Source organism: Zonotrichia albicollis, chromosome 21 (assembly GCF_047830755.1).
Source record: "Zonotrichia albicollis isolate bZonAlb1 chromosome 21, bZonAlb1.hap1, whole genome shotgun sequence".
Lineage (NCBI taxonomy): Eukaryota > Metazoa > Chordata > Aves > Passeriformes > Passerellidae > Zonotrichia > Zonotrichia albicollis.
The window spans coordinates 12427440-12440850 of record NC_133839.1 but is presented as its reverse complement, the minus strand read 5'-3'; the positions used below and the strand labels follow the sequence as shown (position 1 = coordinate 12440850).

The 13411-nt window shown below is 38.4% G+C and overlaps 1 protein-coding gene across 4 annotated transcripts in view; it reads right to left on the bottom strand.

Annotated features, from left to right (window-relative positions):
• Positions 1 to 48: 48 nt before the first annotated feature.
• RALGPS1 (Ral GEF with PH domain and SH3 binding motif 1) overlaps positions 49 to 13411 on the bottom strand; it is a 75123-nt gene continuing 61760 nt past the window's right edge. For 3 of the 4 annotated variants that reach the window (XM_005491896.4, XM_074556558.1, XM_074556557.1), the window contains 9 exons: positions 8823 to 8949; positions 8115 to 8266; positions 6860 to 6911; positions 6524 to 6604; positions 5519 to 5624; positions 4377 to 4469; positions 4097 to 4202; positions 2602 to 2693; positions 49 to 2218 (listed from right to left, as the gene is read on the bottom strand). In XM_005491896.4, the coding sequence (XP_005491953.1) occupies positions 2189 to 2218; positions 2602 to 2693; positions 4097 to 4202; positions 4377 to 4469; positions 5519 to 5624; positions 6524 to 6604; positions 6860 to 6911; positions 8115 to 8266; positions 8823 to 8949 (839 nt within the window). In that variant the 3' untranslated portion in view covers positions 49 to 2188. The remainder of the gene's footprint in view (positions 2219 to 2601; positions 2694 to 4096; positions 4203 to 4376; positions 4470 to 5518; positions 5625 to 6523; positions 6605 to 6859; positions 6912 to 8114; positions 8267 to 8822; positions 8950 to 13411) is intronic. The other variant, XM_026796378.2, reaches the window with a different exon arrangement.

Genomic DNA, 13411 nt, shown 5'->3' with positions numbered 1-13411 from the left:
CTTTGATGGAGGAGAACTTGTATGGTTTGTGATTTTTTTTGGTGGAAATGCAGTAACAATCAGTGGCGATAGGCAACCTTTTGTTTTTCAATAGCAGCCTTCAATTAACCATAGCAGTACCTGGTAATAGCAAATGGTACCAAATGGTATCATAACACCTCTAATCAGCAGCTACAAACTGTTTATTACTTATTCAAAATTGGTGTAAGATGTTTTACTAATATTCTTTCACTGCCATCAATCTGAATTTCTCAATACTCTGCAGCAATTTCACAATTGTGCTATGCGGAAAAGATTGTAAATCTCATATTGATAACTAATCACAAAAATCCACATGTGTAGAGTAATTCAGACTATATCATAGCCTAACAGTCTGAAGTAATTTACTGCTGACAGGATGTTACCACATTCAAAAGCTTCTATACCATCTCTAATGGCGTTCGATACTCTGCCCTTGCAGATAACCATGTATTTCCTAGTTCAAAGTTGTCTTAAGTTAGCAAAGAAAGAGAAAAACAATACAAATATATTTTTAATTACCACTCTTTTCATAGAGTTCCTCAGTTATCAAATAAATTTTGTCAACTTTACATATACTTTCCCATGTCCCAGGATCTAAATGCAGTTGTTATCAGGAACTGTTTTTCTTGAAAACCTGGTATAATCTAAGGCTTTCAGGATTGTAACATGAACTCTTAAAAGAACAATAAATTTACTTTTGACCTTCATTTAAAAAAGAGTTGGCTTTTTCTCCTTGTTGTTAGAGAAGTTTCAAAATTAAAATGTAGAAAATCATGAAGTCCACAGAATACATACTGCTAATGCCAGGGAGCTTGTTCTAGTAGAGGTTCTGTTCACTTAAACTGACTTTCATGGTGTTCCTGGTTTGTAAGTTAGAGGCTGACTTGCAAATTTCTCCTCTACACAATCTTAGGAAAGTCAGAAGAGGTTTTCTGGTGATTGATGAAGTCGAAATAATGATGCTACATAGCAAAAGAGTTTGAAAAAGAAAAAGTGATGAATTTAACATATGAACAGAAAACGATTCTGACTGCAGGAGTGCCAGGGTACAGCAGGAATACAGCACAGAGAGCGTTCCTTCGGAGAAGAAGGTCCAGTTACACTTCTTTTGTTGTTCATTTATTCTCTGGATATTGATGTGGAGACTTCTTTGTACTTGCTCCACTGCTGGACAGTCTTTCACTGCCACCATGATTTTATAATAGCAGTACCATATACCAGTACTAATGTCCTGAAGTCACAACACATACTGGAATTGAATGGAGCCAAGTCGTCCACAGAAGGACAGAACAGAAACAATGATATGGAGTCATTCTGAGGAGCCAGGACCACGTGATATAAAACACCTGATTACCTGCTTCCCTATGCTAAGGGATTTGAAATGAACAGCGTTCAGACTGAACCAAAACACCAAATTTATAAGCAACTATGCATTGGTAAAAGAATGAAAGACAAACTTCAGCACAACATAAATTTAAACAGCCTTAAATCTACTACCAGTGTATTCCTGAGCAAAATAACTGAATGAAAAAGAAATCCAACTGTCCTGTGCCAAAATACATTTTTCCCAAATAGCTCAAATATGAACAGCATATTGTCCAGAGATTTGATAGAAAATTTGAGGCAGCCACATTGCCAAGCAACTCAGTGCACTTAGGTTATAAAAATGTTGTTCCACAATTTTCTATCCTAATTGACACTTTGGAGCAAGTTAACACTGTCAATCATTCTGTGCATTAGAAAGAACTGAAACCCAACATGGGCCAAATATTCTTCAGTCACACAAAGCAGCTTAACAATAAAAAGAACCATTTGAAAAAGAACAGGCAGAAGATATAATGCTCAGTTTGCGGCCAAATATCAGTTCATGCAGTCTCTGACCACAAATAGTTGAGGGCTCTAGAATCCTGCAGGAGTGAGGATTAATCTTCTGTCCGTCTAACTTGTCTGCTTTCACTCAGTGCATGAGACTTTATCTGGTCCTAGGGATAACATTCACTTTCTGCTTTTAAAAGCTGTGTCAGAATCACTTTCAAGTTACATGGGAAAGTGCTGAAACATCTGTGGCTGGCTCATGTCAGAAAAACCATTCTCCTCTTCCTCCTTAGAGAACAATAACCTGTTTCTTCGGTTTGGCACTTGAAGTCACACCAGGTAGGAGAGGAAATTATTCGAATGACATTAGATTAGCAGGTACCTAGAAGAGATTGTAAATTGAATCATTACATTTGCGAAAGATCTCTAAGATCATTGAGTCCATCCCAGTATGGTTGCTTTCATTTTCCATGAGACAGTCCCTTCTAAAGAATAGATGAAGTTATCTTGCTTGAAGCAACTGAGAGTAGAGGTTATATGCTCCTAAGGTGACCAAACCAATAGCTAGACCTGCACAAAACCTGATTTGATGGGAATTCTCTAATTTTAAATAATCTTTCTTTCTCCCACTGAAAAAAAATTGATCAGCGTACAGAATGAGGAATTATGTCTGTCCCCCCAGGAAGGTGTGTGCACACGGATTGAAAGAGCTTTTCTAGTAAGGATTTTCTGGAAAATAGGAAAAAGTGGGTAGAAATACCTTACCTGAGGCTTGTTGCTTTTGCACGCGTCATCCAGATGTTTATGCCATAGTATTGCATGAAACCTTGAGCCAGTCTGAAACTTGTAAACATTGCCTACAAATACAAGAAAATGAAAGACTCAGAACTGACAGACAGACATATAGTTTCAAAGGACTCCGATTTCTGTGCAGAAGCCAAAGTCCTGAATTAAAGTCTTAAATTAATTTGCACCTCAAATGCTCAAACATGATGCTGCTAATATAAGAGAGACCATGTGAGCCATGTTACCCAGCAATTCTTGGGTGAAGCAAGTATGAGAACATATGTGGTCTCATAGGCAGAAAGGCTGAATTACAGCCACAGAAAAGACCATGTAGGTCGGTGTGCGGCAAAAAAACAAAGAACACTTAGTTAGTAATAAGAGAACAAAGCCCGCTTGGTTAAGAAGAACAAGAACTATTCAGTCAAGGCAGGAGAGATGTAACAAAGTTTCTAAAATGTAACAGGGAGCAGAACCTCAGCAGTTATCAGAAAAAACTGTTATACAAGCACTTGATTTAAAGGAAAAAGGCTGACGTGTATACTAGGAATGCAATCCCTTATATTGTTGGTTAACAGACGCGTCAACAGTTACCGTATTGGCTATCCAGAAACATGATATTCTAATTTGATACTGAAAATATTATAAAGCTATATACACTTTTAATAAGTGTTTCTGGTTATACCACAACTGGGGACTGTGCATCATTCATACGCTGCAGGTCAGATCTAATTTAATCCTGGCTTTCTTCTCATCAAGGCTTCTGTAAACTTAGTTTTCTTCAATGTCCTACTGCAAACTGTTTCCTGCAATCAAATATTTTGTGCATTTTAGTTAACTCCCAGATGATGCACTTCATATTTTGGTGCTGGATATGGAGTCCCAGGTAGATGGGACTCCATATCCAGCAGCAAAGCTGACAACGTGGAAACTGAAGAAAGCCTCAAGAACCTATAAGCAGCCACTCAAAGTGCAAAATAACTCCAGGAGTTTTCTTATTTTTTGAAGTTTAATGAAGGGAAATGAGTTATGGCACTGCAAAATAAATTATTAAAAAGTAATAATTACTTAGCAGACTTATTTTGGTAAATGATTTGATATTTTAATTGACCTCAGTGTAAGTCAAGATTTTATATTGACTGATTTTAAGGAAGCTATTCAGAGACTTGTAGATCAATGTATGGAGATACATGGATGGGCTGCAATCTCATATTAGCTGAGGAATTTCTGTGAAATTTATAGTAACTGTCAAAAGAAATGAATCTCTGCAGGCAGCACAGGAGAACCACAGCATATTGTAGAAGTACGTTCCATTTAATTTGTACCTTCCCGGGAAAATTCTGTATTGAAGGTCTCCCTCTTCAGTCTTTTATGAGTGCCACTGCAAGTTCTGTAATCTACAAACTCATTAATAGATATTAATCTACTTCCTGTCACAGAAATGTAATGCAGACATTGTCCATCTTGCAATATCTACCTTTGTCAGGGTTATTTAGCTGGAAAATATCAGGATGCTCTGGGTCATCAGGCAGTGCCACCATCCAGCCTGCAATGGAGACTTTTTTCCCAGGTGTAGATTTATACTGGAAAAGACAGACAAATCGGTCATAGCTGAGACTGTAGCAGAGATTAACTTTTGACTGTAGAAGTTGTGCAGAAATATGGCTTAGCCTGGAACAGAAAGTACACTTTGGATGCCCTTCCAGATCTACTTATGAGTATTCAATTTTTGGTTTTAGAATAAATTTAAAGCTTACATGTTTTCTTTCAGTGCCTCTTAAAGCTTTTGCTCCAAAGTACAGAAGAGTTGATCCTGAAAGCATGACCCAGTATCTAGTCCATGAGGAGAGCTGAATGAAAAAGGAAAAAAATTAGGAAAACCTCTGCATATCGCTGACATTTCAAAAATTTATTCACAGGCAAGTCCAAGTGCTACCAAAGTTAATTCTAGAAGCAGGGAATGGAGATAAAGAGTGTCTCCTGGTGTAAATCAGCTCAGCTACCTAAAGCTTAATGGCTGGCTGTGAATACAAGCCTTCTTTGTTGGGTATCTCATGAAAATATCAGTAATGATTGTTTAGAGAAGAATAGTGTGCAGCCTTCTGCTGTACAGATCTTAGACTTTTGATTAAAAAAAATTATTGAGTTGACTCTGCAATTCAGTTCTTCAAATCTTTTCGCTCTGAACTGAACTGGGTTGCATGTGAAATACATCAATCAACCCTACAGAAAGCAAATACATTATCAAATGCATAGGACTAGAACCATGTGAAACCCTTGAATTCAGGTTAACTATGAATTGCCATGACTTTGATGCTAAGGGGGCTGCCCTGCAGCCTTTCCATCTTAATGCCGTGTCTCAAAAGCACCAAAATATATTGTAGAAATATATTCAATTGAATTTGTACCATCCCTTGAAAATTCCATACTGAAGATCTCCCTCTTCAGTCTTTTATGAGTGTCACTGCAAGTTCTGTAATCTAGAAGCTCATTAATAGATATTAATCTACTTCCTGTCACAGAAATGTAATGCAGACATTGTCCATCTTGCAATATCTGCCTTTGTCAGGCTTATTTAGCTGGAAAGTATCAGGATGCTCTGAGTCACCTGGCAGTGCCACAAGATTTATTTCTGCCCTCACGACACTGCTTGCTAGTTACACAATTGCTTCACTCCTGCTCTGCTGTCACAGCTAGAAACATGACTTGCAAACTGATGTATATCAAATGACACACAAAGGTTACAACTTTGTTACAACCTGGTTGTAACTTTGATCAGAAAATTACAATTGATAAAACCATTATTTTGTGTGGTATCAAGCTGCAGGTTTAACATAATTCTGAAAATTAAACCAGCCACTAATGAATTAGGACCATAGGAATAATTATAATTACTTACAGTAGGTTTCTTGCCTTCTTTGAGCAGTGTTTTTCTTCTTAAAGGCCCTTCCATGGTAATGACTCCTGTGGGACCACCTGCTGTGCAGCTGCATGCACCTGTTGGGCTGGAGAGACAAAGCATTCCTCTACGTATTTCAGCAGAATAAAGATGATAAGTAAGCAATATAATTTAGTACGGCAGCTGTAATTTATACATTATATCGATAACTTACTTCTACAATGGCTAAAGCAAACTAATTTAAACAAAATAAAATCTGACTGGATTTAAAATGCAACTAAATCCCAGTGTTTGCAGAATACTGATTCAGGGCCCTACTTTCTTAATTGTTCGAACATATGTCTTCATTTGCCAGCATCACAGAATTTACCAAGTTCAGGTCAGGTATACATGCAAGGAATGATTTTTACCCCTCAAACTATATAAAATTTTCAGTGTCACCTGTCTTAGATCTGTAAATGGACTGCCTGCTTCTAGAAGCACTTCTTAGTGACTAGCAACATTGTAAGCACCTGCTAGATATGGCTTGTGGATGTTCCCTCTCTTACTGGAGGTCCAAGGTCATACCCTTTTACTGAACAAAATCAACAGACCACACAGACACAGATACTATGGGTAGCTGTCTGGTAAATCAGGAAATAGATTGTTGGAAAGGGTCAGGAAGGTATCCTTCTAACATCATCGCTTGTAATAGGAGTCAAAGATGGCCTTGATGACAAACCTGCTTCCACAGAGGTTTCATAAAACTCTAAGTAAAGCCTAGTTTTCTGCAAAATGGAAGCCAGACAACATTAGTTAAATCAACAGCTAAACTGAATTTCATCTGAATGAGCCGTAACCCTGCTTTGCCATTAACAGGAGTTCTTACAAGCAGGAGGGGGAGACTTCGTAAATTGTCATGGTCATATAAGGATATTTGGACCCAAAATACATTACTAGGAAAGCGTAAAGACCCAAATTGAAGTTTAGCACCATACAATTAAAGAGGCAGACCCTAAACTGTACCTGTAGACACAGCTTCGACTCCGAGGAGAATTCCTGAGTGGTACCCTCCAGTTAGGACCCAGCGTGGCATATAAACGACCCCTGTTTGTGAATGCAAATATCTGATGAGGGGTGTTCTTTAGGGTTTGGTAAATATGACAGAGATAGCTCCTAATCTTTTCAGGTCCAATACCTTTACAGTGCTTTATTTCAAAATGTTTGCCGTTTTTTCCTAACTAATCAATAATTTGATAAAAATAACTATTGATTTAGGGCTTATCTGTGTTAGGGATCATTTGTGAATTTCTTAGCTAAGTCTGTAGAGTGCTCAGTGAGTGTACATGAAGACTCACTCACCTTTCAAGCCCTGACGGCAGCTCCTCACTAAATTCTGAGCTTTCACTGCTATCTAGAAAGAGAGTAGTACAGAGAAGGAGTGAGAAAACCACCCATGGGAAAATACAAAGCCAATGTATGTGGATAACCAGAATACTCTTTTGTATAGTACTGTGGACACCGCTTACTCAAATCATGTTTTGAAGAAGTGTTTAGAGTTCATGGTAAAATCTTTAGTTGGAAGAGGCTTACATGAGCCTCTCCATTTATAGTATCTGACTCTTAACTCATGTTATTGCTGTGTTTTAATACCATTACTTTTATTTTCATCATGTCTCTACTTCAGAACCTGAGAACTTCAGGTACATAAAATCCAGCTCCTTTGTAAGACAATATTTCTAGCACAATATTCATAAGTCAATTGAAGTTATTAGATATGGTATCACGTTTTATTTTCAAGAAGCAAACACACCTCTAATAGAGGATATGTCAGCTGTTTGCTGCTGCTAGGAATTATTAAAATATATACATATATGATGGTATTCATAAATAAAGTTCCTATCTCTCCTTCGAGCCCATCACCCATTTGTCCCTCCTTTTCTGGCACAGATATTTAGCTCACAGTTTTAATTTGCCCAGTACTGATCTTCTAATGCTCAGTTTTAACACACTGAGCTGTTCCTGTATTTTCAGAAGTGAAAAGATCATCTCAGTGTCCAGTTCTTGGTCAAGTAAGTGCTATCTTTCACAATCAATTTCTTATTCTAGAAATTGCCTGAGTCTCTTGTAAGGTAGCTTTCTCTTGCTTAGAACACAGCTTCGTGATCACTTTTTTGATATTATAATAATTTCTTTATTAATGATAATACTATAATGTGTTCATTTTACGTTTCTTTATAAGTCTTAGACAGTACTACCAAACAAATCCCCCATCTTCTAAAACATATAGTTAAAATTAAAGCTTTATTTGTGTAAAGGTAGCTTTTAAAATACATATCCACTTTCCCCCTGGTAAAAGCTGATAAACACTTTGTGTCACACACCGAGCATCTACAAAACCAATCTTCTTTCACGCCGCTTTTACCAAAAGCATCAGTGGATAATCAAGGAAAGCTGATGTTACATTGACCAGGTAGCAGTTCTGATCTACTTCCATCCATGAAAACAATCAGTCTTTGCAAGGGAACTAATGATCTCCCTAATTCTCTGCTTTCGGGCATCTGTGAGTCTGCAGCGCCCCGGGGACAGGAGCAGGGGTGTCACTCCCCGGACATACCTACGGAGAGGCCGTTGGCAAGGCGCGTGCTGGGCGCGTGGCCGCGCGCTGGGCTGTGACACTCCAGGACACTGTCGTCCAGCAGGTGCCGTGGCCGCTCCGTCGGGAAGGTGGCGCTTTTGCTCTCCACGACGCTCAACTGACACATCATACTGGAACATGGAAGAAGAGAAAAACGTGAAACCCCTCTTATGTCATCTAACAGCAACCCTTGGCTCACATTATTTCCACTAAGCCTCTGCCTCATCAGCAGGTTATTAAGGAGCAGGCAATTATACGCTACCACGTACTGTGCATATGCTCCTTTACTATCAAAATGCATTTCAGATTTTACTTCTCTTTGTCAGTAACAATTATTAAATTTCTGTAGCTGGGAAGTTGTAAATGTTTTGACTTCTCCGTACAAAACGTGAACATCTCTGGTGGCAGCAAAAGCAGAAACCTAGAAAAAGGAGACACACCAGGAATCCACAGACCAAAGTGGATAAGGAGCTTTCAAGTATTGCCAGTGCCTGGCGCTAGCAGAGAACAGAGCCAAAATGACAAAAGAGTCAAGAGAAAACCTGGGGAATACATACTGGAGCCTGAAACACTTTTGCAATACAAGAAATTGAAAGGACAAATACTAGCATGTTCTCGGCTACTATCTTAAATATTTGTGACACATGCATGTAAGTGCCTGAGCATGAGACAGCTGGGATTACACACTTGTTTCCTAGGCTGTGACTCTTCCGGTGCCTTGGTACAGGAGGTGTAGGTAGACTTGCTGCAACTGAGGCATCAGGACATGTGGGTCTCCTGCTGAATTTCATAACTGCTGACATGTCAGATGGACCTAAAAGACAGAGATTATTTAACACTGGACTGATGCAAATCCCAAAAATTTCAATGGCATGTTTAGGAACTGATTAAAATTAATTTTTACAGATAACCAAATGGCACCATTTCTGAAGCACTGTTTCTTGCCCATTAGGGTTACACCATCCATTTCTGTTATAAATTCATCTCCATAATCTTGAACTCCCTGGAGTAATTTTAAAAAAAGTTTTGCTCATACTTTTAACAATGAACTACAAAAACTCTCGGCATCCTTACAACAGCTGGATGTGCCAAAGTGTAATATGCAGAGCCATAAAGTCGGTTTGTACTTCAGGTGTGAACAGGAACATTCACATGTGTTTTGAATTTTGTTCACAACTTCATGTTGTGAATAAACTGTAAACAATCTGCTCATACTGACTCACAGCTTGAGCATGTAAGAAAAACCAAGGGCTCTTCATATACCTAAAGGATGGACAGATGCATCACTTCTCAAAGATCTATGAGCTCTAGAGATGTCTCACTGTGATCATTTTTCCTCTCAATTTACAGATTTTATGAGGCCTCACAGAAAACACGGTTTTGTTCCAGCTCCTCGATGCTGTTCACAAAAGGCAGGCAGTGACCTTTGCAATACAGTGGAAAACACAGACTATCATCATCCTCAGTAAATGCCAGGCTCTTCTTGGCTTCACAGCAAACAGCTGAGATTTCACTTTTAAACACTTATGGCATTGGTGCTTGTGATGAAAGTGGGAACAGTTGTCATCAAAGTCGCCATCTGCCCCATGTCTTTCTCCTTGGGACAGTCCAGGTACTAGCAGAACAGACTTTCCTCTAAGTACAAAAATCCCTTCTCGGAGGTTCCAGCAACCTCAGCTTAGTCAGCTTCTGGACTCTTACCAAAACCACTCATTAAGAGGTTGACACAAGAAGAAACTTTGTGATGTGAAAAGCCATGTACAATCATCATCAGAATATTTACAAAAGTGTCTGGCATCAAATAAGTAATAAACTAAAACAGAAAAAAAACTAAAACACCTCAAAACCAATCCAAAGCACCAAGATTCCACAGCACAGTTTGACAACAGGATGAACATGAACTTTTAACAGAAATGGTTCTGAGACAAAACTTCCCAGGGAAGTGGTCATTGCACCAAAACTGTCAGAGTACAAGGTGAGTCTGGTTATATCACAACACTCTTAGTGATATAATTTAGTTTTACGGAGCCCTGCAAGGAGCAGGAAGTTGGACTCCATGATCCTTAGAGGTCTCTCCTTACTTGAGACATTCTGTTTTTATTTATTATACAGGCTGCTCTCTCTACCCTGAAACACCCTGAAGGAAGGTATCATCTTCTGTCTTGAACTGAGGTTTCATGAGACACAAGAACAGGAGAACCAGTAATGAGTTTGTCCCAGTAAGAGGCAAAAAAACCCCAACAAATAAATGCAAGATGCTTTCCTGCCCATACTCACTCTGCAATAGACTTATGTCAAGTTGTAGGAAACAAAGACATTAATTCAAAATTATTTGTCTTTTTATTTCACCATAGCCCAGACTCTGGAATTTCACTGCAAACTGGATTGTAACTAGGAAAAATTGCAAAGGGTTTTCCCTAGCAGTAAGGGGAAAGATTTAATCCACAATATTCTGCACATTTGAGCAAACAGTTCATTATGCTGCTTAATTAATAATGAAGGGAGCCCCAAGACAAGCAAAAAATACACAACTTCTTTTAGCAATACAGAGAGGAGGGACAAGTTTGTTAGAGGAACCTTTAGTAGTATTCTTCATCAGACCATCAATTTAGTAGGACAACAAAGATAAAGCAGTTTTTTAGCATGTTTTCTGCCTCATTCATATATACCATCAGGACAGCATTTTTGCCTGCCCATCTTTGCTACCATCACACAACTGTAAATTTGTGAAACACAACAGTCACAGCATCAATCACTGGCATATGCAGCTTCAGAGAAGGTCTTATACCTAATGGCCATGTGCAGTTTTAAAAAATAACTTTCAGTCATTTTAACAATGAACTACAAAAATCCATCCAGAGATTCACCTAAAGACGCACATCTGGGATGTTGGAGAAGGCACAGTACAATGTTCTTGCTGCACATACAACTAAAATTTTGATGCATTTGGGCTGTAACACAACACTGGAAGCTTCTTCCCTAAAACCAAAGCAGTTCATCTTCCATTTCTGCCATGGAGGCGAAGCACAAATTAGGACAAGAAGAAGTATGATTATGAATGCATTTATGTGTTGCCTAGTTTAATGTAAAAACTCTATGGATTCATAATTCACCATTAGGTCTGAAAAATCTTATCTGCTGCATTAGTAACAAGAATATACACTTCACTGAAGTCTTTTACCATGGATTTTCATTACAAATTAAAATTTATGCAGAGACAAGACAAATGCCTTCAGAAGTTTCAGAAATTATTACAAGTTCTTTAGTTTGAAACCCTCCAGTTCTTCTGATGGACTAGGTTCCCAAAAAAGGAGTTTGCTCTACATGCTTTCTTTGTAGTGCCTATCCATCAGATACTTTTCAACTTGCGAACAGGAAAATACTTAGGACTATTGAGGTATTTATTACCTGCTGAGAAGCCTAAAATATATTGGAACTGAAACCCAGGAAAAAGACAGTGGCAGCTAAAAGAGAATTTCCCTGAAAATTATGAGCATTTATCAGTAAGAGTTTAATCTGAAACTCAGCATAAACTTCAGCGTTAATATGCCCACTCTGAGGCTTGTCCCTTAATTTGGTTGCAGGATTTGTTCATTTTTATATTGCTTCCCCCTGTGTCATTCAGGTGTTTCTGATGCCACTTCTCAATCTTGATTTACATTAAGTTTTTTTCAAGTCAATGACATTAAGTTCTTTTAAGTTCACTGAATGCTACTGAAGTATTATTTTTAACAAGTTACTGAAACCACAGCCTGTGAAATAGTAGCAATCTTAAAGCCTGGCCCTAGAGGATTATCAGTACAGTGCAGCCCTTCTTCACACAGACATTGCGCCACATGTAGAAATAACTGTTAAATTTTGTAACACATAATAGTTTAAAGTTTAAGTTTCTCACAGTGGAGAATCAGAGACCTGAAAGCAGTTTGATTAATTTTGTTCCAAACATTGATATGCAACAAAACAAAAGCATGAGACCCCTTCAAAATTACTTTATCAGAAAGAACATCACAATAAGAAGTCCAGTGCTGACACAATCAAGTTATTAAAAAATCAAAGCTGGCTGGATTTGACTCCAGGTAGCTTCAAATGTTACTATCAAAATCTACAAAGAGTAAGAGATATTATCTAGCAAGAAATAATAGTTTGAGACTTTTCACTCTACACTCTCTTTTTTTCTCCCTCTCTTTAGGGAGCATGGACTGAAATTTACTCTAATACTATTGCAACATTAAACTATCTAAAGATTGATCATTATAAAGATGATAATTGCTTGATTTAAGTAAGAGCTTTTATTACCTGGACAGCTTTTGACAGAAAAAGTTTGATAAACTGCCACACTCCCCTTGAAACAAATTACGTAGCATGTCTGAAAGGACTGCACATCTCAGATTATAATATAATACTAGGGAATATTATGAATAATATAAAAATTATATTAGGGACTAAAATTTCAGCTCACAGAAAATATTGCCAGGCTTAAGGTGTGACACGTCAAGGGTGACAGAGTTTGTGGAAATAGGTGTAAGAGTCTTAGAATTCAAGACAACAGTCCAGCTTGGCTTCCATGCTATTACATATGGCAATCACAATTGCTTGCATCAGTCCTGTCAAAGAAGGAAATGGACCCAGATTGACAGACCACTGGAACACACTGCCTAGAGAGAGCTTGTGGAGCTTCCTTCATTGGAGGCATTCCAGAGCCATCTGACACAGTCCTGTGCCATGTGCTGTAGGATAACCCTACTTGAACAGGGAGCTTGGACTAGATGACCCACTGTGGTCTCTTCCAGCTATGCTGTGACTCTGTGACTTATTCAAATGCCCAGTCAGGTGTCTTCAGTGAAGTTCCTGATGGCAGAAAACAGAATGCTTTGTGGGACCAGATGAAAACAGAAATATCATCTGTGCTGGTATTACTATGGCTGGACTGACCATTTTCAATGTAGTTCTGCATCCTCCTTTTTTCCAAGGCAAGAGAAGGAAATCCATACAGTTTAGCTCTGTTAGCCCTGTGCTAAGGTAATAAGAATCTGAATTGAAACATCTTTACATAGTCTTTGCTGCTCTGCTGCCAAATGTCTATGAAGAAGAATGGTGAAGTTTATAGAGTTCTCTTCAGCTTGCTACACTTAGTTCAGCAAGAAATGTGGGGTGCAGTGAGTGTCAGCATGAGTTATGGGGCATAGAGCAGATGACCTCATTTCTGTAAAGGAGTAAGAGACAAAGAGAGCCCATGTCACGAAGGATGCCAAAGAGGGTAAGCAGTGAGATACTGA